Source organism: Apium graveolens, chromosome 3, assembly GCF_009905375.1.
Source record: "Apium graveolens cultivar Ventura chromosome 3, ASM990537v1, whole genome shotgun sequence".
Lineage (NCBI taxonomy): Eukaryota > Viridiplantae > Streptophyta > Magnoliopsida > Apiales > Apiaceae > Apium > Apium graveolens.
Genome location: NC_133649.1, coordinates 182,339,504 through 182,362,782, shown reverse-complemented (window position 1 = coordinate 182,362,782; position 23,279 = coordinate 182,339,504). Strand labels below are relative to the sequence as shown.

At 35.5% G+C, this 23,279-nt stretch overlaps 2 protein-coding genes and 1 long non-coding RNA gene across 3 annotated transcripts; all 3 read left to right on the top strand.

Moving 5' to 3' along the window:
* Nucleotides 1-12,464: 12,464 nt before the first annotated feature.
* On the top strand, nucleotides 12,465-16,247 carry LOC141714739 (uncharacterized). The gene is made up of 6 exons (XM_074518240.1): nucleotides 12,465-12,938; nucleotides 12,998-13,498; nucleotides 13,829-14,448; nucleotides 15,663-15,735; nucleotides 15,929-16,195; nucleotides 16,239-16,247. The coding sequence occupies exons 1-6, from the start codon at nucleotides 12,465-12,467 to the stop codon at nucleotides 16,245-16,247; spliced, it is 1,944 nt and encodes a 647-aa protein (XP_074374341.1).
* LOC141710931 (uncharacterized) lies at nucleotides 15,934-18,812 on the top strand. The gene is made up of 5 exons (XM_074513422.1): nucleotides 15,934-16,195; nucleotides 16,388-16,794; nucleotides 17,879-18,148; nucleotides 18,225-18,542; nucleotides 18,639-18,812. Exons 2-4 carry the CDS (start codon nucleotides 16,627-16,629, stop codon nucleotides 18,294-18,296), a joined length of 510 nt encoding a protein of 169 aa, XP_074369523.1. The 5' UTR covers nucleotides 15,934-16,195; nucleotides 16,388-16,626; the 3' UTR covers nucleotides 18,297-18,542; nucleotides 18,639-18,812.
* A 158-nt stretch (nucleotides 18,813-18,970) lies between these two features.
* On the top strand, nucleotides 18,971-21,490 carry LOC141710930 (uncharacterized). The gene is made up of 5 exons (XR_012571142.1): nucleotides 18,971-19,336; nucleotides 19,423-19,527; nucleotides 19,606-19,696; nucleotides 20,982-21,032; nucleotides 21,332-21,490. It is a non-coding gene; the product is annotated as an uncharacterized LOC141710930 (long non-coding RNA).
* Nucleotides 21,491-23,279: the final 1,789 nt, after the last annotated feature.

Below are 23,279 nucleotides of genomic sequence, written 5' to 3'. Positions count from 1 at the left end.
CTACATTAGTGATTTCTTATTTCATGTAAAATCTTTTGAAATCACTATTGTAAATCATTTTCTCTCTATTACCATATGTTCTGTGTTACAGGTTCAGTCTCCAATGACTTTCTTTCATTGACAGTCATGAGGTTGAAAACCCACAACGTCTATCCCAGACTGTAAAGACAAACACAAAAAAACAGAACCAACCAACACTCTCTTACCACTAAATGTAGTATGAATGAGCGTGAGGGAGATAGTGCCTAGTGCACCACATAAGGAAGGTTCTGTAGTCAACCCAGTAGCTCTGTCTCCTACATAGATGAGTAGTATTTAAACCGAGACAACTGCTAGCCCCCATACATCATCTCAAAAAGATGTAATGGCTGAAAAGGCACAAAAACAGTTACTAGATTCATTCTCTCAACAGGGTGCGTCTATTGAATTTTGCCTGTCGGCCAAGGCATCCGATGTAGTGTCACCACTTCAAATATAAACAATTCTTGATGCACAAGGAAAGTTTACACACACAAAGGATGAGTTGACGGAAACAAGAGTTTCGACCATTTTAAGGTCAGATTCGATTGTTCAAGGTTCGTTAGTGGACCAATTGCCTTTACAGGTGTTAGGAGAGGATACTGATCCAAAAGCCATATGTCAGTGGTCAGTGTCTACCTCCCCAGGCTTAAATCCCCTGGATGCATCTGCGGATAGTGGATCTGACATAGGCGTAGATCGGCAACTTGTTGACAATGATTCAGATATTACCTGATAAGTCACAAGGAAATGTCTTCACAGACATTAGAAGGGAACTTTGATCTTTATGCTAAATTCGTTGGATCATTGTTTACCTTCCCAGAATTCAAATCTGGAACCCTAAAAGGGAAACTAGCAACTTGTAGATTATGACTCAGATTCATCTGATGAGTTTAACAAGGATGGGGATTTGTGAACTCCCATTGCACCACCTGTGACCTCCTTAAGGATGGCTAAGGTGATTTTCCTTGCAGGTACAGCTGGATTATGGAGCTATGAGAGAAGAGTGATACACTTGTGAGAATGAGTGTAAACACGAGTGGAGAGAAGAGTGAAACACATGTGAGGTACACTAAAACACAATCACACACTCACAGTGAGGAAGAAACAGAAACTACTTGTTATTTCTTTTCCAACCAAGTGAAATATGAGAACTCCTTCAGACGACGGCATACATTCCTTCTTTAAGGGGGAGATAAAAGCTTAAGTAATAGTTTGGAGGATTCCTCAACTAAGGGGGAGAAATAGCAGGGAGGAAGAAAAAGATCATATGTACACTACACCACACCATTGTTGTTTGTAACTACGGATCCTATTGTACGGGAGAGGTGGTAAACACAAGGTGATTTCCTAGTAAGGGAAGAAGCTGTTAAGGGAGTACCATTGGTTTTTATCTGCGGATCCTATTGTACGGGAGAGGTGGTAAAACGAAGGTGATCTTATTTAATCAGTTGATTCTCATAGGGGGAGAAGCAAGAGATATGGGCTTCTCAACAGGAAATGTGGTTGTACAAATGAAGATGGAACTACTTGAAGATATGTTCAGTCTAGAGGAACATCTACTTGGAATCTGGAAAATGTTAAATGTCATCCAGAACTTTTCTGTTATTTACTTTGCATGTATGTTTATATCTTTTTCTTATTTGTTAGTTGAGTTATCCTCTAGGTATTTGTGTGTTATTGTCTAACAAACAAATAGGGGGAGATTGTAAGTCATATGTCATAGACCTATTTGTATATTCGAGGATTCAACTCAACTCAAATAAGAATGTAATAAGTAAATAGTGGATCTACCGTCAGAGAGATCTCGCAAAGTAATATCTGTCAAAGGATTCAGAGACAAGGTTCATCTACAGACTTGAGGAATTAATTCACTGGAAGAAGTTCAAGAAGTTGATCATGCCTCAGTGATATAAGTCAAGATTGTGGATTTAATCAAGTGACAGAGATCTCGTCAGGGTATCATTAAATTACAAGGATTTAATCTGAAGAAAATCAAAGTGTCAGAGTCAAGACATGAAGAAACGTCACGGAAGTTAGTCACTCATGAACCAGACAGTACATCGAGTGTCAACGTTGAAGTGGTGGAATTGATTCATAATTTTCAGTGATTTTCAGAAGATTTGCAGAAGAATGGTTGCTGCTCAAGACTAGAATTAATTCTCTATTAATTAATTAAGTCATCTAATTTAATTAAGAAAATAAATTATATCTGCGAAGAATAATTTATTTATTAATTGAATTAATTGATTAATTAATTCTGAATTAATTCTAGGAATTTTAGGAATTTTCAGAAGCTTAATTGGATTAAATTCAAGGCTTAAATCAGCAAAACAAATGGAAATGAACTAGCATGACAATCTGGATTGTCATACCGATTGTCATGCTAGGCCATTCTCCATTGTCATACCGAAAGTTACTCTAGGAGGGTAATTGTCTTGCTAGTTCATTCTGATTGTCTTGCTAGTTCATTCAGATTGTCTTGCTAGTTCATTCAATTGTCCTACCGAAAGTCATACAAGCTATAGGATTGTCATGCCAATTCAATTCTATTGTTGTGCTGATTTAAAAAGAAGCAGAAGACTTTTCTTTCATCAATCTCAATCATTATTCAAGAACAAGAGACAGCAGCCGCAGCAAAACATTTTATCTTCATCTGCTTATTTCAAAGATCATAATTTCTAGATTGTAATGTTAAATCTAATCCACTAGAAATCTTTATCTTGTTCTTGTATATCAATCTAGCGGATTAAAATCCCTAGAACTTAATCTCAAATCGCGTTTAGCATTTGATTCTAATTATTGCAAAAATAGAAAAAGTTCATGTCGAATTTATTCTAGATTTGTGATAATTGATTTGAGATTAATACCTTGTAATCGATACAGTTGTTGTAACACCTTTCAAGTTTAATAATATTTTTATTTAACTTGAATTTTGTTTCACATTTTTTATTCCGCATTTTATTCGATTATTCGGTGCTGTTTGTATTCAACCCCCCCTTCTACAAACACATTGGGACCTAACATGGGTGGAGTGATAAGAGTTTCACATAGATGTTAAAACTTTTTGGAGACATACTACCTCCGAATAACGAGCTTCCCTCTTCTACCTATGAGGCGAAGAAGATATTGTGTATGTTGGGTATGACGGTAAAGAAGATACATGCATGTCCAAATGATTGTGTGTTATTTCGAAATGATCTTGAAAATTTACACATTTGTCCAAAGTGTGGAGCTTCCAGGTTCAAGGGAGAAGGAAATAATTCTAATGACGAGGGCAAGAAAAAGCAACCTGCCAAGGTGTTGCAGTATTTACCCATATTGGAAAGATTCAGATGCCTGTTCATAAATTCAAGAGATGCAAAGCTTATCAGATGGCATGCGGATGTGACGCCCTCAATCTCGAGGTTAGGAAATGAGGACACACACACCTTTAATCTAATAATTAAATAAGCATAAACCCCGATTAACCACTAACAGGATCAAACAGAATAAAGTATGAGACAAGATTACAACTACCAATCATAAATATAACTTACAACCCCAAAATAATATTAAATAAACATAATCGATTTCAGTTTGGAACCGACAGATAACCCATTGTATCTTTACAATTTTCCTTCTAAGCGCTTGCTCACTCAGAAATACCACTGCCTGCTCAACCAGAAGCCCTCAACACGATAGGGACCATCTTCTTGCTTAACTGCCAAGGTTAGATTAAAACAAAACATATGAGTATAAAACTCAGCAATTACTATAAACAGTTCTACGATATAAAATCCACAATATACTTTACCAATCTCAGGGCATTCTACTTTATTTGTTCTAGGTGGCAGATTTCCATCTTTTGGGTTAAGGAATGGTTATGAAAGAAAAATGTGAGGCTTTCAATAGAACAAGGCTCCAAGCAGGGTAAGAGCCGACATTCATCACAAATCATTAAAGGATCAGAACAGATCTTTCAGAAAGGAAAGCGACAATATTTTCATTATATGGAAAAAATTATATGATCAACAGACTAAAATCAGGGTTCACGAGCCCTTAAGCTTCACAATATCACAATCAACTCTTTTCACAACAATATAAACCATTTTTCATTTTCAAGAATCAATTACTGAACCAAGAGTTTTTATTCCATTTTAAATAATCAATATAGAACCCTTGATTGGATTACTTTATCTTTCATTTCATTATAATACGGGTGATCAGCCCGTACCGACCTCCATCCGGTCATTAAGGTACCAATCGGCATAATTTCAGCCTTAAACTGGACTAGCCCCGCTAGCCTCTTACCATGACTGGACTAGTCCCACTAGCCTCTTACGTCCCAATCCAATCCATCAGGAATTTGTTTGGAAAACCTTGAGTTGGAAAAAAAAAGAAGGTTTTCTAAATTCATTTTATCATTACCAAGAATATGAAATCATTCAGACTCTTTCGAGTCAAAACTCATTCTTAAGTCAAATTTCAAGAAATCAAGTCTAAGGAAGTGATTCAAAGACAAGCAAGGAGAAATTCTAGGGATTTTGATCAAATGATAACAAGGTACTCGAATTAGGGAATCAAAACATGTTTCAAGGATCAATAGGGTATAAGGTGATCAAGGAATATGGTATCATTACAAAGGGTTCGTAAAGGTAATTATAGGGTTTATAATAGTTCATGGCTTAACAAATAACTTGAAAAGGAAAGACAGGTTACCAAAGGGTTGAATCAATAAGCTTATCAATAACAGTTTAACAAGATCAAAGACAGGGTATCTCAAATCATTAACAGGGGTTCATTATTTAAACAGTTCCATACTCTACATGGTATGAACAATAACCTTTCTATACCCATTTTCACAAGTATTGAGAGTTACTTGCCTGAATTCGCTTTCCTGAAGGTTGAACTACTGCCACCTAGTATACCCTTTCATTTCCTAGCCTGAATGCCCTCACGCTCCGAATCTACAATAAAAACCAAAATCTTAATCAGTTTCTCAACTCTCGTTCCCGGAACGATCACTCAATACGATAGCTCGATTATACTCTTGACTCAATATACGAGTATAGCTTATACACATATGCACATAGCACATAACACATTCCTTTCTCATAGCCTTTATATCTTTATATTCTCATCGATCGACTCATACTAGTTTAACTTTAACTATTCTTCAAATCACACTAGTATAGTTCTTACGAGTACATGATTTATTCACAACTAAATCTTTTGCGATCATAACTGTCACTTATAGTTCTTTAATAACAAACCACTTTATTTCCTTTTCTTTTATTCCTTAATTCGAACCACAACAACCACAACTAAATCACATATCTCCTAGAATTTTACATGCAATTACTTAGCAAGGTATTGGAACCAATTCATTCGCTTTTCTACTTATATTCCATTCGGCTATACACATAAAACACAACCACGTATACTCAAATTCAATCTCATATAATCAAACACAAGAAACCTCTTTGGTATGCATATTACAAGGGTTTTTTCGCAATTACGCTTCATTCTTTTAGTCCAAAAACCGAATCATATTCATTTTAAGAATCGAAATTCAACACCCTCTTTTAATTATCAAATTCGAACACAAGCATCATCCAATCAAAGTCATGCAACCAAGTTCTTATTAGTAACTAAGATAATTAGCATATAATCTCACAAAAATCCACTTAATTCTCTTTTAACCATATGACCCATTCGGGTTTTTCAATAAATCACACATGCAAAGATCAATCTTGACATGCAAAGTTTTATATCACATTTTCAACTGGTTTTAAACCTTAACTTAGTCATTAAACTCAATTTCATCCAAATTTTCGAATCACAAAATAAAACATCGCCTAATAACTCAAGCTTTAATCAAATTATCCAATTAACATGCATGCATTCACTTAATCATCAAATCAATCTCTTCTAGACCCATTTTTCATTCGGCTAAATCATGATTCACAATCTCAAGGACCAAACAATGACATGCATTACTTGTTCTTCTTTAAAACTAACATGCAATCACATTTTACATTAATTAAGCTTAGTTTACACTAAGATCAAGCCACCAAATTTAATTCCCTTTTTTATTAGCACAATGTCGAACCAAAAACCCAACATGCAACCTTCAAATTTGATTTCCTAAGCATCAAATGACTTACACACACATCAAATAATCAAAACAATCCATTTTCAATCACATACTCAAATTTCAAAGGAAGTACCAAAAACCTTTTTGTACTTTCAAGAAACCAAAAAATGCAAGGCTCAAAATTACATTAACACATCATTAAAATTCCACCGGCTCTCCTTGGTTTATGGTCGGTGGTGGTCGAACTTAAGAGTGCCCATAACGGGTCTCCTCTTGAGTTTTAAATCACAAAATCTTCTTGAATCTACTCTTATGATCTTGTATCAAGAAATTGATTTCCTTGAACATAACCATAGAGATGGTTACCATAAACACTTACATGCAAGTGGAATTTGAGAAGTATACCGAAAATAGAAGCTATAGATGGTAATATCTTTGAGTTTAAGTGAATATTTGGTGTTGCATGCAAGAGAGAGAAAAGAGAGATGGAGAGAGCCGAGAGAGAGAGAGAGAGAGAGAGAGAGAGAGAGAGAGAGAGAGAGAGAGAGAGAGAGAGAGAGAGAGAGAGAGAGAGAGAGAGAGAGAGAGAGAGAGAGAGAGAGAGAGAGAGAGAGAGAGAGAGAGAGAGAGAGAGAGAGAGAGAGAGAGAGTTTGAGAGAGAGGAAAAGAAAGTGAGGGAGAGGGGGAGAGTGCTCACAGGAAAAGAAAGAAAGAAAGGGGGAGAGTGTTTATATTGTATTAGGGCCAAGGGTATTTTAGTAATCTACTAAATCCCTTTTTGTGTTTGATTAATCCTTTCTTTTTACTCAAATAAGATAAAAATCAAATATAAAGTATATCTCTCTCGGAAAGTCGAAAATTATTGCAAATGACAATTTTAATACGTAGATCTCGAAATTAGTTTTCCAACCATTACTCATAATAAACTTTTGAGTGAACGGTTGATTTTATTTGATTTTCACAAGTTCGTGCTAGTAATAGAATTTTATCACATAAAAATCAATTTAAAATGCAATGACTAGCAAATAAATCCGTCCATCATTTTTAAAAAGTCTTTAGGACTATTATGACAATAATAGAACAAATCCCATGCTTTTATCTTACTCAGATAATTTTATAAAAATGCGCGAAGGTTAAATAAACCTTGTTTAAATCAAATAATTCCCTTAAATTCATAAAAATGTCACTGATCACGTAGTCATGCACACAGACAAGCAATCACACACATACGAACACATCACAACTCATGTCTGATCAGAAAATTTGTCCTTCTTTAATCTTTATTCTTTTCTATACGTACCGGGTCACGTTCAGCCTGACGGCCCGACACTCAGCGTTTCGATTACGCTTTTCATTATCAACCAACACGTTACTAAGATGCAATACTTTACTTAAACATTTCATTTCATATAATAACACATAGTTCACATTTCATATACTCTAAATCCTTATTTGTACGGGTTCCGTTCTACCTGACGGCCCGACAACACAGCTTAACTCCTAAGCTGACTCTTTAAATTGGAACGTTTTTACTTACGCTCCTAGATTCTAATATACAGTAAAGACAGTTAATCAACACTTAATCACATAATTATAATCACATCACATAAAGAATACTTATTGACTTAATTACATCGCAAAATTCTCAGTCGTCACAATCTACCCTCCTTAAAAGGATTCTGTCCCCAGAATCTAGTCTAAGCAAATAGATGGGGATACTTTTCTTTCATTTCGCTTTCTAATTCCCAAGTTGATTCTTCAACTAGTGGATTTCTCCATAATACTCTAACTAGAGGTACAACTTTATTTCTAAGTGTCCTCTCCTTTCGGTCCAAGATTCGAACTGCTTGTTCCACATAAGACAAATATGGTTGGATTTCCATTGGTTCCAACTCGATAACATGGCTCGCATCAGCATTATACTTCTTCAAAAGAGATACATGAAATACATTGTGCAGATGTTGCATTTGCGGAGGTAGCGCCAATTCATATGCTACCTTCCCAACTTGTCGCAGTACTTCAAATGGTCCAATATACCTAGGATTCAACTTCCCTTTCTTTCTGAATCGGGTTAAACCCTTCCAAGGAGATATCTTTAAAAAGACTTTATCTCCAGATTCGAATTGCACATCTTTTCGTTCTTGATTTGCGTACTTTGCTTGTCGATCTTGAGCTGCAATTAATCTTTTTCGAATCATTTCTACCTTTTCCTTCATTTGTTGAACTAGCTCTAGGCCAATTAATTTGCGCTCACCAACTTCGTCCCAATACGTAGGGGATCTACATTTTCTTCCATACAACGCTTCATAAGGCGGCATGCCAATACTCGTGTAATAACTGTTGTTGTAGGAAAACTCAAGTAACGGCAAATGATCGTCCCAATTTCCTTTGAAATCTATTGCACAAGTTCACAACATATCTTCAATTGTCTGAATTGTCCTTTCGCTTTGTCCGTCCATCTGCCGATGATATACCGTACTCATTTTCAGCTTAGTTCCCAAATGATCATGGAATTGTCTTTAAAATCTTGACTTAAACCTTGGATCTCTATCAGACACGATAGATACAGGGACTCCGTGACGCATCACAATCTCATCCAAATACAATTTGACCAACTGTTCCAACGAAAATCTTTCATTTATCGGCAAGAAATGTGCTGACTTCGTCAACCGATCGATTACCACCCAAATCGCATCATGATTAGACTTGGTTTTAGGTAATCCTACCATGAAATCCATCGCAATATGCTCTCATTTCCATTCTGGTATATCCAGTGGCTGAAGCAATCTGCTTGGCCTCTGATGTTCCGCTTTGACTCTTTGACACGTATAACACTTACTTATCCATTCCGAAATTTCCTTCTTCATGTTTGGCCACCAATAACTTTCTTTTAAATCCTGGTACATTTTCGTACTTCCAGGGTGAATTGAAAATCTCGAGTTATGCGCTTCTTGCAAAATCTCGTGCTTTAGTTCCACGACATTAGGTATCCAAATACATGAGTTAACATGGTATATTCTTTTCCATCCTTTTGAGCTTTAATTTCTTCTCCTGTCAACTTATCCTTTTCGCGATTCATCACTTGCTCTTGACAGCATCAAATCTTTTCCAAAATTTTGGGTTGAAATGATATCGCATATATAGCTTCACCTCCAAATTCTGGAGTCTGCACTTCTATTTCCATCTTTTCAAAATCCTTGACCAATTCTTCCGATAACGTTAACATATTCAACCTTTTCTTGCGACTTAGAGCGTCTGCTACCACATTTGCCTTTCCAGGATGATAGTTTATCGCACAATCATAATCTTTGATCAATTCTAACCACCTTCTTTGTCTCATATTCAATTCCTTTTGAGTGAAGATATACTTTAAACTCTTATGATCTGTATAAATCTCGCACTTTTCCCCGTATAAATAATGCCTCCAAATCTTAAGGGCAAACACAATTGCTGCGAATTCCAAATCATGCGTTGGATACTTTTGCTCGTGCGGCTTGAGTTGCCTTGACGCATATGCTATTACATTTCCGTGTTGCATTAACACACATCCAAGTCCTTTATATGAAGCATCACTGAATATCACAAATTCTCCTTTTTCATCTGGTAACACCAACACTGGGCGGTTACCAGCCTCTTCTTTAACTCTTGAAAGCTTTCCTCGCACTTTTCCGTCCATACAAACTTCTCGTTCTTTCTTGTCAACTTCGTTAATGGGACAGCAATCTTAGAGAAATCTTGCACAAACCTCCTGTAGTATCCGGCTAATCCCAGAAAACTTCTGACTTCCGTAGGAGTCTTGGGTCTTTCCCAATTCATTACAGATTCTATCTTGGTTGGGTCCACTTTGATTCCTTCTTTATTAACTATATGACCAAGAAATTGCACTTCCTTTAGCCAAAATTCACACTTCGAAAACTTAGCGTATAGCTTCTCTTTCCTCAGAGTTTCCAAAGAAATCCTCAAATGCTCCTTATGATCTTCTTCTGTCTTGGAGTAAATCAGTATATCGTCAAATCATAAATGCGGCTAGCGCATTCGTCAAACCAAATGCCATAACCAAAAACTCATAGTGCCCATATCTCGTTCGAAACGCTGTCTTGGGTATATCTTCCGCTTTAATCTTTAATTGATGATACCCAGATCTTAAATCAATCTTGGAGAAACATGAAGCTCCTTTTAACTGATCAAATAAGTCATCGATTCGTGGTAGAGGGTACTTATTCTTAATCGTCAACTTATTCAATTCGCGATAATCAATGCACAACCTCATACTTTCATCCTTTTTCTTTACAAACAATACCGGTGCACCCCACGGGGATACACTCGGCCGAATTACTCTTTTATCCAACAATTCTTGCAACTGAGCGGTCAATTCCTTCATCTCGACTGGCGCCATACGATAGGGAGCTTTCGATACTGGTTCCGTTCCAGGAGCCAAATCAATCGTAAACTCGATCTCTCTATCTGGAGGTAGTCCAGGCAATTCATCAGGAAATACATCCGGAAAATCTCTTATTATTGGGATATCCTCTATTCTCACGAATTCTTATTCTACATCCATAACATGAGCCAAATAAATTTCGCATCCTTGACGTATTAATCTCCTTGTCTCGATAGCCTTTAGGAATTTCTTCTCTTGCCTCTTTCCTTTGAATATCACTTCCTCACTATCCTTGGTCCTTAACTTCACCTTCTTACTTTTACATTCTATTTGCGCCTCATGGTTTGACAACCAATCCATTCCTAGTATAACCTCAAACTCTCCTAACTTAAAGGGAATTAAGTCAGCAGAATAGTGCCGACCTTCTATAATCACATCACAATCGGGACAAACTTTGCTAAAAATAACTTTCTCTTGATTTGCTACCTCTATAATCAAATTAGGTTCCAGAGGGTATGCAACACAATTTAACTTATCAAGAATACTTTCAGAGATAAAAGATCTAGTTGCTCCAGAATCCATCAATACTTTTACTTCTACTGAGTTAATAACAAGCATACCTGCTACCACGTCCACATCATGCACCGCATCTTTCATTGTCATATTAAAGGTCCTAGCTCTGGGTTGAGCTGATGGTGATTGGAGAGATGGCGGTCCAGCAATCCTAAGAACATTGGCCTTTTGAACAGGCTCCTTGCAATTCCTGGCCATATGGCCCACCTTCCCACACTTGAAACAAGCCAAGTCAGGCTTCCTTGCTCCAATTGGACACTCTGAAGAATAATGCCCTTTCTGGTTACACTTGAAATATGTCACGTCCAACTTATTACACCTTCCCGGGTGTCTCTTTCCATAATTCTTGCATTCTTGAATCTGAGGTCTGTTATCCTTCCCCGGTTGTCCTGCTTTCTGGAAACGGTTCTTCTGAGCTCCGTTACCGGGTTTAAACTTCTGAAACTTTTGGTTTTGACCTCCACCATTCCTTCCAAACTTTCCTCTAAACTTCGAGCTTCCTTGCTCTTGCTCTGAGCTTTCAAATTTCCTTTTTCTTCCTTTATTTTCTCTCATCGCAGCTTCACGCTCTCCTTCTACTATCATTGTCTTTTGTACCAAGGCAGCATAATTCTTGATCTCCAACAATGCTACTTGACTCCTAATCCATGGCTTAAGTCCCTGTTGGAGCCTCTTAGACTTTTTTGCCTCCGTATTCACATACTCAGGTACGAATCTAGACAGCTCCGAAAATTTTACTTCATACTCCGCTACCGACATATCCTCTTGCCTAAGGTCCAGAAATTTCATCTCCAACTGATCTTGCATATAGCTTGGCAAATACTTCTCCAGAAACATCTCAGTGAACTTCTCCCATATTAAGTCCTTACCTTCTAACAACGCCTTCGAAGATTCCCACCAGAAACTCGCTTCATCCTTCAGGTAATAACTCGCATACTAGACTTTCTTGTCGTCCTTAACTTCTGCTAACTCAAAGGCTTTTTCCATTTTTCTTAACCATGACTGTGCTTTAATTGGGTCTGGCAAACCTAAGAATTCTGGGGGATGAACACTTAATCCCATAATTATAATCACATCACATAAAGCATACTTATTGACTTAATTACGTCACAAAATTCTCAGTCGTCACAGCGGAGGTGAAGAAATCTGATGGGATGCTCAAACACCCAAGTGACTCTCCACAATGGAGAACTATAGATGGCAAGTTTCCTGAATTTGGTGGAGAAGTTAGAAATCTACGGCTTGGACTTTGTGCGGATGGCATGAACCCTTATCGTACTATGAGTTCTCAACATAGCACTTGGCATGTTCTTTTGACAATTTATAACTTGCCTCATTGGTTATGTATGAAGCGTAAATATATCATGTTGACGTTGCTAATCTCGGGTCCTAAAGAACCAGGGAATAACATAGATGTTTATCTTCAACCGCTTTATTAAAGATTTGAAGTTATTGTGGGACCAAGGTGAAAAGGTATACGATGCATACAGCCAAACTGAATTCACTTTGTGTGCCATAATTTTCTGCACCATAAGTGATTTTCCTGCCTATGGAAACCTTTCAGGGTACACTATCAAAGGTGCTAAAGCGTGTCCAATTTGTGAAGATGCTACAATTGATCGTCGGTTAAACAATTTCAAGAAAAATGTATATATGGGTCATCGTACATTTCTTCCACCTAATCACCCGTATCAAAAGAGAAAAAAGTCTTTTGATGGACATACCGAGACTCGAGTTGCTCGGTTCCCTTTAACTCGGAAGCAGGTTCTTGAACGGGTTAAATATATTGATGTTGTACTTGGGAAGCTATATAAAAAGCCAACTTCCAGTAGTATTTGGAAGAAGAGGTCTATATTTTGGGATCTTCCGTACTGGGAACACTTGCAAGTTCGACATTGTCTTGATTTTATACATATTGAAAAAAATGTATATGAAAGCATTATCAGGACATTATTAAATATACCTGTAAGACAAAGGATGGGATTAATTCTAGACTAGACATGCAAGAGATGGGAATACGAACAGAGTTAGCACCGCAACAATCGGGAAAGCTTGCATATCTACCACCGGCATGTTATACATTGTGTAAAAAAGAGAAAATCAGCTTTTTTGAGTGTTTATCTAGTGTGAAAGTCCCATCTGGATATTTCTCAAACCCTAAAACCATCATCTCAATGAAAGATTTGAAGCTGGTTGGTATGAAGTCACATGATTGTCACGTGTTAATGCAACATCTACTACTCATTGCAATTAGAGGAATATTGCCGAAGGAGGTGAGAGTTATTATTACAAAACTATGTTTCTTCTTTATTGCTATATGTAGTAAGGTGATTGATCCAATGAATTTGGATAAATTGCAAGCTGACATTATTGTTACACTTTGTGAATTTGAAATTTACTTTACGCCAGCATTGTTTGACATTATGGTGCATTTAGTGGTTCATTTGGTGCGAGAGATTAAACTTTGTGGTCCTTTATATTTACGGTAAATATATCCCTTTGAACGATTCTTGTGTATCTTGAAATCATATGTGAGAAATTGACGTCTTCCTGAAGCCAGCATAGTAAAATGGTATTCAATTGAAGAGACTATTGAATTTTGCACCAAGTATTTAGCATCTGCCGATCCAATTGGCATTCCTAGATCTCGTCATCAAGGAAGACTTGAAGGTCAAGGTACACTAGGCCATAAGATGATCACTCCTTCTGCTGAAATATGCAATAAAGCCCATCTATTTGTACTGCAATACATGACATAAGTTAATCCATACTTACAGGAACACATATCCGAGATTCAACAAATGCATCCTTCTAAAAGTGGCAAGATGATTACCTATGAACACAATCGCTCATTTGCTAGATGGTTCAAAGATCGAGTAATTTCTCAATATTCACAAAGTCATAATACCATATCTAATACACTTAAGTGGTTAGCATATGGTCTTGACATGCTAGTGAGATCTTATAAAGGTTATGATATTAGTGGGTATACTTTCTATATACATTGTCAAGATAACAAGAGCACAGTGCAAAACAGCGGAGTATCAGTAGAAGCTTCTTCAACAGAATTTATTAGAGGTAGTTCTTCAGAATCACGAGATTTAAAAAATTCATATTATGGGGTGATTGAAGAAATTTGGGAGCTTGACTACAAAGATTTCAAAGTTGCTCTCTTTAGATGTAAATGGTTCGATATTAGGCGTGGTGTTCGAGTGGATGATTTAGGATTTACTTTGGTTGACTTTAGTCGGTTCGGCCATGAAGATGACCCATTTATATTCGTTACACAAGTTAAACAAGTGTTATATATTCGCGACCCTAGTGATTCTAGGTGGTCCATTATTCTTGAAAGCAAGCGACGTATTCTTGGTATTGATAATGTTGAAGACGAGGAAGAGTATAGCCAATTTAATGAGAATCCCCCTTTCTCAACGGGTCTACCTTCCACCATAATTGGAAGAACAGAATGTAGATATAAATTATGCACAAAATGACCATGATGAAGGTCAATGGATTGATCGTCAAGTATGATGCTATAACTTTTAGCCAAAATTAAGGTAACTTTTAATTCTGGTAACTTTTACACAAACTATAGTGAAGTTAAAGAATTTATGCTAATATATAAGCTAATCCAAGTTAGATAGGCACTAGCTTCTACTTGTTTTGGCACATGGTTATTTTTGGTCTTGGAATGAACTGGTACTGCTCATCCTAGGGCTCGATTTGGTGCTGCTGGACAAAAATATATGTATCTCTCTCTCACATGGCAATATGTTTATAAGCGTAATCATAATAAAATTATACTAGAATGTATAATTTATACTATAATGTATTTATAGAAATTCAAGATAAAATGCCTCTGGGAAAATTATACTAGAATATATTTATAGAATTTCAAGATAAAATGCCTCTGGGAAAATTAAAGTAGAATGTATTTATAGAAACTCAAGATAAAATGCCTCTGGTAAAATTATACTAGAATGTATTTATAGAATTCAAGATAAAATGCCTCTGGGAAAATTATACTAGAATGTATTTATAGAATTTCAAGATAAAATGCCTCTGGGAAAATTATAGTAGAATGTATTTAAAGAATTTCAAGATAAAATGCCTGACTTTGTCATTGCTGCGTTTTTTTTACAAATTGCTCTATTTATCACATTACCTCCATTAATCACATTACACATCAAACTATATTCATGATATTTTTGAAATGTTTATTGTGTTGTAGGTATTTTCTACGGATCGGGAGAATGCAGAGCCGACATCTAGCTCGAAGAAAAGGAATAGAGGTCCTACGATGTGCAAAAAATTAAAAAGAAGGATAGCAAATCAAAATTTGGAGTGTAGCATTTATTTCGATGATTATGGCAATCCATTCGGAGATATGCTTAAAGATTTCAGGATTTATATAGGAACTGTTGTTTGATTCCAAGTTGAAATTAATATCAAGAGTTGGGATGTAGTTAGCCGTGGATTGAAAGATATAATTTGGGAAGATATTAAGGTTTGATAAATTTACAATCATTTTCAATTAAGAAGTTGGTGAATACAATGATATTTTTAAATATCTTACTGCCTTTATTCTCTCTTTTTTGTCATTATATTCAGATTCGCTGGAAACTGGATGATTCACATAAAAAAAGTGTTGGAAATGGCAGTAAAGATGTGGAGGGATTTCAAGGTAAAGTTGAATAAGAAATTTCTGTTTGAAGGGAAGGACCCTTGTGAATTATATAATTATATCAGCCAAGAGCAGTGGGAAATATTCAAAAAGATGCACTTAAGTGAGGAGTTTAAGGTAAAAAGTTAAATGTTATACTCTGCATAAAAATTTAAGTTTTAGTATTTCACTAAATAATTTCTTTTGTAAACAGGAAATTAGTGACAAAGCAAAAAAGAGTCAAAAGCATAATTTGCATGTACATTATCTTGGTCCCAATGGATATTCTGCAAGAAGGGTCGAGTGGTTAGTTGATGACCCCATTACTTATTTGAGTAATTCTGAATCCACTAATCCATTAATTTTACCAGATGAACTTACGGGGTGCACTTATGATTGGGTTAGAGCACGTACGAAAAAGAAAGAAGGTGGAGGTTATTACTTCCCGAATGAGCAGACTAAGCAAGTGTTTGAGAAAATGGTATATTACTGAATTATTTTTAATTTTGAAAGTGTATTTGCAGCTCAATTAAGATCTTAAATATTAAGTATTGCATGTACAATTTCAAGTCTAGTATCAATATATAAAGTATTATTAAAATATGATATCTTATATATCTGATTTTTTTATGAATTTCTCTCTCGCTAACGTATTAAAGTTTTTAACATGGAGAGTGGCAAGAGAAAAATGTTGATTGTTCATGGATTCCGCAAGGTCATGATGACATATTATCGCGTGCACTCGGCTGTAAGAAGCATGGTGGACGTGTTAGAGGGGTTGGAGGATGAGCCAAAATAAAAGAAGTATTTGGAGCCGGGAAAAGCAAACAGAGTGGGGTCATAACAGTTGATGAGTTGGCCACAATTACAAAAGAAATCACCAAAAAAAATCAGAAGGATTGTGATGAAAAGATGAATGAAATGAACTTGAAACTTCAAGGCATCTTTAATCATTTGAAACAGATGGGCATGCCACTTTCGGACGATAGTTTTGTGCATGACATTGGCACACCAAAAAATGAAGTGGTTAGAAACAGTTGTCAATCTGTCGATAAGCAAGAAAATTTCTCCAATCTCAAGGTACTTCTAAAAATTTCTACTTAGAAGCTTCTATTTAAATACTAGTTTTTATTTCATGTTTCCTATTTTATTTTATTATTGTGTTCAATGATCATCTCTTAATAAACTACATTTATGTACTTTATTTATAAAATAAGTTTATAAATAAAGTACATAAATGTACTTATAAACTTATACTAAATAAAAACTATTCTATAATTATCACAAACACAACCCCTGTATTTTTTTACTTTGTTTATTGATCGGGTCCTAGCTTATATAGTTCAACATTACACCAGAAGCTTCACTAACCAGCCCTATGTCGCTCATACATTCCAGTTTTATGTAGCCAACTAGATAAATAAACTGAGAAGGTATTAAAAAAAGTTATTATAAAAAGTCTGTTTTATCTTCTAAAGGATTTATGGATGCGGAACCACTAGGTACATGAAAACCACCTACAAAACTAGAAGCAAGTCATGAGTTCATTAAAAAACTTAGACTTTAGAGATCAGGAAGAGTAGGGTGGGGCAGATGTAAAGATTATTGAACTTGTGATGAGTATGAGAATCTATATAACAATATATAGATTTGAACTTTTCTGAAGGCAGAACAGTGGACACTGCTGCTGTCTTCGCATAGTTCTCCATCTTTTAGTTCGGATCAACTCCAATTATATCGACACCATTACTAGCATAAAATTTAATATTAGGACATGTACCAATCCCGAGCTCCAATACCTTGTTTGCATTTTCTCTCAAGTTAGTGAAAATCTGTGACTTGTAACCTGCACTCTTGCAAAACCTAACCTGAACTAATCACTTGAAGAAGTTAATATTGTTGATATTAGTACTGGTTTTATAAATAACTACTGACCTCTGATTCATAAGATTTCATGGTTGAATTTATAGCTGATGCAGAGAACTCCACTGACCAATCTAGTGTTGGAGGGTAAATTTTGTTCATCATGTTCTTCAAACTGATTCAATCACAGAGAGCATCAATTTGTTACTATTTCCAAAAGATTATATGCAACAACTTAAAGCTCTGAATAAAAATAAATATTATGCATACTAAATGAAAATTATTATATCTCACAATACAGATTCCAACCCTTTGTCGTCTTTGGGTGATACATTTTGACAAAGGAAAAGTTGATGTGGCAAAAGGGACTATTTTCCCATCCAGTAGTCAGGGGAATAATATGATTCATGGAAAATCGATTGCAAATAATAATGTCAAAGTATCTGTTGATGATGTTGTGGGTAAATTTCAACTTACTCCTCTTCTCGTGCCTTGTGATGAACATCAAACAGTTGGTGATGCGGCTGGTAGTTTTGTTCAATGGCCAGAAGATCTTGTGACGTTAGGGCAGGTATATCAAAGTCAATATATTAATTTTTCTTGTTTAGCAATTATAGTCGTTAAATATTTTTACCATGTCTGATTAGGATCCCATATACGTGGAGAAGAAAAAAGGCCATGAGATGACCCCAAAAAAAGTTGGTCAAATACCTAAATAAGTTGAAAGTAAGGGGTTTGTGACTCCTATCAAGAAGAATCAATTATTTCCTCGTGATGACATATATTCAACTGAAAATTGTCAATCTTTGCATTTTTTTACTTAATAATTTACCCTCTAGCCAAAAGGATGATGTTTTTAAGTTTGGAAGAAATGAAGAAGATCCAATATACGTCATGCGTGAAGATGTCTATGAGTTTTTGAGGATGAGTTGGATAAACGTCCCTATTTTGGAAATCTTCTTAAAGTAAGACTTTTCTGTTCTTTTTAGTTTTACTTTAAAATCATTTGACATATGTTTATTGTGATAAGTAACTAAAATCATATTTATATCACATTGTAGGTATGTCAGCAAGTTGTGCAATGAATTGAAGGATGACTCGTTTGTATTCATGCGCCCATCTAAATTAGCATTGCCGTATAAGCATCAGTACCGGCATCTTGTGGATGCATCTCAATATATGCCAGATTTTTTGATCAAGAATAAGAAGAAGCGTTTTATCCTGGCACCGTACATCCAAGAGTAAGGATTAAATTAATGTATTTTAGTATTCTCACTTATTTTATACTTTTAATGTATACCTAATGTGGATATTGTTGCAGTGACCACTGGATGTTGCTCCTTTTTTTTCTCAATGAAAGTGTTATCTATGTGTTTGATCCACTAAAGAAAGAATGAAAAATACACTTAAAGTTACCCGCACGGTCGTAAGTTATGTACTAATTTAATTTTCAAGTGTACACGTATTGTTATCTAGTAAAAGATGTAAATTTGGTGCTTTTTTATGCTATATTTTTCAATTATGTGTTTGATCCACTAAAGAAAGAACGAAAAATACACTTGAAGTTACCCGCATGGTCGTAAGTTATATATTAATTTAATTTTCAAGTGTACACGTATTGTTATCTAGTAAAAGATGTAAATTTGGTGCTTTTTTATGCTATATTTTTTAATTTTTCAGGGCATATGAAATTTACCTGCCAAGTGGCCGACAGAAAAATAATAGGAAATATTTTCTTTGGTATCACAGCGAGGTTCAGGTGTATACACTTTTTTCCACTTCTAATTTATGTTGTGTAATTTTTACTTATTATATTACTAAGTCTTCTCCGTGGTTTGTGTACAGTGCTCTCAACAAAAAGGAGGTACAGAGTGTAGTTTTTTTGTCATGAGGTTAATGTATGACATAGTCATGCTAGCTCGAAAAGATCCAAAGATAAATTGGAAAGTGGTAAGACAAATAGATGAATAATATTATTTTACCAATAAAACTCAGATTTTTAAATATGTTATCTTTTCTATATGGAAGAGTCTAGGTACAAGAAGCTATATTAAACGAGAAATCAAAGAGAGACGAGAGTTTTGGGCAAGTTATTTTGTTGATGAATGTCTCTAACCAGGTAAGAGAAGCTTAGTTGGTGTTTTTTTACTAATTACATTGTGCCTTTATGGAAATAACATGATAGCTTTGTGAATATTATTTAAAAATTGGAGTATCTATAATGATAATGGAAAAATAGGTTCTAACAAAACAGAGACATTAAGTAAAAGGGATGGTGGTATAATGATAAGAAACATAGGTGTGTAAAAAGAATGGACATAGTCTCTCCCATATTATATGTTGTGCACATCAATGACATGTTATAGTATGTGTTCCAGTATCTCTTGTAATCTTGGGACTTTGCTGTCATAACTTCATATTATAAAACTCATGCTATTATTGCTTGTTCATAAAAAAGATTGCAGAAACACTATTATATGCAAGAAGTATACAAAAGTTGTGTTGAATGTTAATAGGAAAATCTGGTAATCATTGTTAAAATAGAAATCATCAGACAACAGAGAAAATATTATCACAGATGGTGAGACAGCACTCCTGCTTCCATTGTTTGAATAGAAAAGAGCTACAATTCGGGTATAGCTAGAGTTTTACTCCAAGTAGAAAAAAATGAACAGAACAGAGTATATGTCAATATTAAAAAATAGCAGCTAAGTAATATGTAAAATGTCTTGGACAGAGATATAGTTAATTTTAGTTTAGGTAAAAATAATAGTTAATACAAATAAATAGGTTGACATTATCTCCAATCTGTAAAAGACATAAAACACTGAATTAACTTGTTTAAGGTTAGGATACTTTGTTTTGACAGCTTAGAAGAGGCATCTGTTCAATGCTAATTAGTTGTCCATGTTTAAAGCGGTTTTTAATTTTATATCGTATACAAGTAGAAAACTTTTCTCCACCAAGACTCAAATGCTTGTATCCATTTGACAATAATACTAGGGGGAGCTACTAAATTGCTACATGCACCCCATGACTTATACTCATTTCTTATACAAATCACTAGTATATTTCCGGTAACATAATGAACATGCCAAGGGGAAACAAGTGGCAAGGTGAGATATAAGCATTTCCCCTGAAGATTGCATTGATGCTTGTTACACTGGTTGTATCTTTCCTAATGATGGTAACTTTTACTTTCTTATCCTTCAATTTGTTTCTAATTGTCTTCCGCTTTCCAGTTTCTTGATATATGTTTATGAAGAATTCTAATTTTGTCAAAAACAGGGTAACACGTGTTGTATGAGTTAAACTCAGTGTATAAAAATGATTTTTTTTCACTTTTATTGCTTCGTAGGGATCTGATTGAACAATGATTAAAATTTAGTTTGTAATATTTACAGGGAGAGCTTTGTCACACTGTGAAGCTAAATGCAGGATTAGATACGGTCCAGGTAATCTTGTAATCTATAAACATTGAAGATTCTAATTAAATAATATGACATAAAGAAAAAAAGAAGTACAAAACTCTGTACAAGGTCATGGACTCCAGTTAGTCTAGAGTGAGACCCTGATTCTATTTAATGTAACTGGTATTATTAATAAATAACTAAGGTATGAAAGTTTATTATATTTTCTGATTATATTATGTTCAGTACATGCCTTCTGTCATTTTGAGTTTGGGTTATTCTCATATAATTAGTTCAATGTAAAGTATACAATGCTTACCAAGGTTCATTACATAATCTTTCAGGTTTATTTAACTTGCTGGCCTAAAGGATGAATGGATGTGCTTTCGAATTCTTTGGCTTTTGGATCCTTGAAATTGCTTAATTGCTTTCTGGCAAATGGAAATTTTTTTAGTTATGCACTTATGCATGTATTTGATGACCACAATTAGTAGTTTTATTTTTATGTGAATTCCCTTTCGATCTCCTATAAAATATATTTGGAATTTCAAATTTTATTATAATTTAATTTCTTTTGTAGTTTTTTTGTCAGAGATTTCTCTTATAGTTTTTTAGTTTGTGTGTTCTTTGTTTGTTAAGTTCCAGGTCTGCTGAAAAATTTGATGAATTTATGCATATAAAGTCTATCTGGGAAATAATTCTTTTTATAAAATTTAAAATAGGTGTCGGTTGTGTACAAAACTGACGTTTATGACTCATACTTTAAGTGTTGGCATTTTTACCAACCGGCGCTTTATCTGCACAAAAGTGTAGGCTACCTAATCTCTAGCGTCAGTTTAAGCCGACACTTAAAAGATAAGGCGTCAAAAATTTGACCGACGCTTAATGTACAGACTTTAGGCGTCTCTTTCATATACCTCGCCAGAATGTCGACACCTAAACTATATTTTAACCGACGCCTAAAGTCTTTTTTCTACTAGTGGTATTCTATTATGATGTTTTTAGAGTCTGTAAAATTGTTAAGTAGACTAGAGTGGAGTATTTTTCAGTAAACATGCAATAAACTCGAAATAAATTTATGGAAGAAGATCAAGCATGATCATGACTCAGAGTGAAGATAAACTATTTGGTGAATAATAATGCTGTAAATTGAAAAATGTTCTAAGTCAAGTGTTAAGAAATAACAGATCGAGTGATGTCGAGAAGTCTATCGAGAAGTCAGAAAAGCTTATAGAGAAGTCACTCTACCTGTAGAGAAGTCATTATACTTGTAGAGATGCCACATTAGTTGTAGGGAAGTCAAACTATATATAGAGAAGTGGAGATATCGACAAGTGAAAAGTATATGTAGAGAAGTGGAGATATCGAGAAGTCAAACTGTATATAGAAAACCGGAGATATCGACAAGTCAAACGGGAGATGCCCCCTCGTAGGATGCCTCTGCATCAACACCTTAGCGGGTCACTCTGAATGAGATGCCCCTAGCGGGTTCCCCCACGTGGGATGCCTCTGCGCCAACACCTTAGCGGGCCGCTCGAATGAGATGCCCCTAGTGGGATGCCTCTTATTGAGATGACCTTAGAGGGATGCCCCCGAGTGGGATGCCTCTTCATGAGATGTCCCTAGCGGGATGCTTCTTCTTCTTGATGGAGTGATGGTCTCTTTCAGCGAGAACCTTTACTTGGATGACCAATAAGGTCTTTATATTTTATTGATCTCTCTCCATGAGGCCCCCCTACTTGTTTTATAAATCAGGTCTTCTTCATGGTTTGGTAGCCTCTCAGTGAGCCCTCCTACTTTGGCGACTAGCAAGGTTTTCAATGGGTGGTAGCCTCTCTTAGTGCGGTCTCTGTATATTGTGTGGTTTTTCTTCAAGATTTTAACTTTTCTTGTTTTGGTTGTTTTGGCTTCTTTTCTAGAATTTGAACTATTCACAAAACTAGGCCAACATGCCCATGCAAGGATGAAAAATCCTAGAATACAGCGGCATGAGGCCCCAATAGGCCTCTCTAATGATTTAAGATTTTGTTCATAAGTCTATTGAACTCTAACTCAGATGAAAACGGCTAAGAAGAGGCCACCCTAAATAGAAAGGGAGGCTAGCGTCCCCTCCACAAATTGAAGAAATGATCTCTACTGTGACCCAAATTGATTATATATAATCTATAAAGCTCAAGAGCACTAAGGAGCCCTTGTGCTAGAGGTAGCATTGATGAAGCATGAGTCTCGTCCCATCTCTCTAGCAAAGGTTCGGGCTCTCTTCTCTAAAAGGAATTCAGGCTCACCTCTGCA

Bases quoted from the DNA above. Each gene is read 5' to 3' on its own strand.
- LOC141714739 (XM_074518240.1), top strand. From the start codon at position 12,465: ATGTTTATCTTCAACCGCTTTATTAAAGATTTGAAGTTATTGTGGGAC. The intron at 12,939-12,997 runs GTTCGACATTGT...AAGCATTATCAG, and splicing joins CGTACTGGGAACACTTGCAA to GACATTATTAAATATACCTG. The intron at 15,736-15,928 runs GTAAAGTTGAAT...TTTTGTAAACAG, and splicing joins AGATGTGGAGGGATTTCAAG to GAAATTAGTGACAAAGCAAA.
- LOC141710931 (XM_074513422.1), top strand. From the start codon at position 16,627: ATGAATGAAATGAACTTGAAACTTCAAGGCATCTTTAATCATTTGAAA. The intron at 16,795-17,878 runs GTACTTCTAAAA...CTCACAATACAG, and splicing joins AAAATTTCTCCAATCTCAAG to ATTCCAACCCTTTGTCGTCT. The intron at 18,149-18,224 runs GTATATCAAAGT...ATGTCTGATTAG, and splicing joins ATCTTGTGACGTTAGGGCAG to GATCCCATATACGTGGAGAA.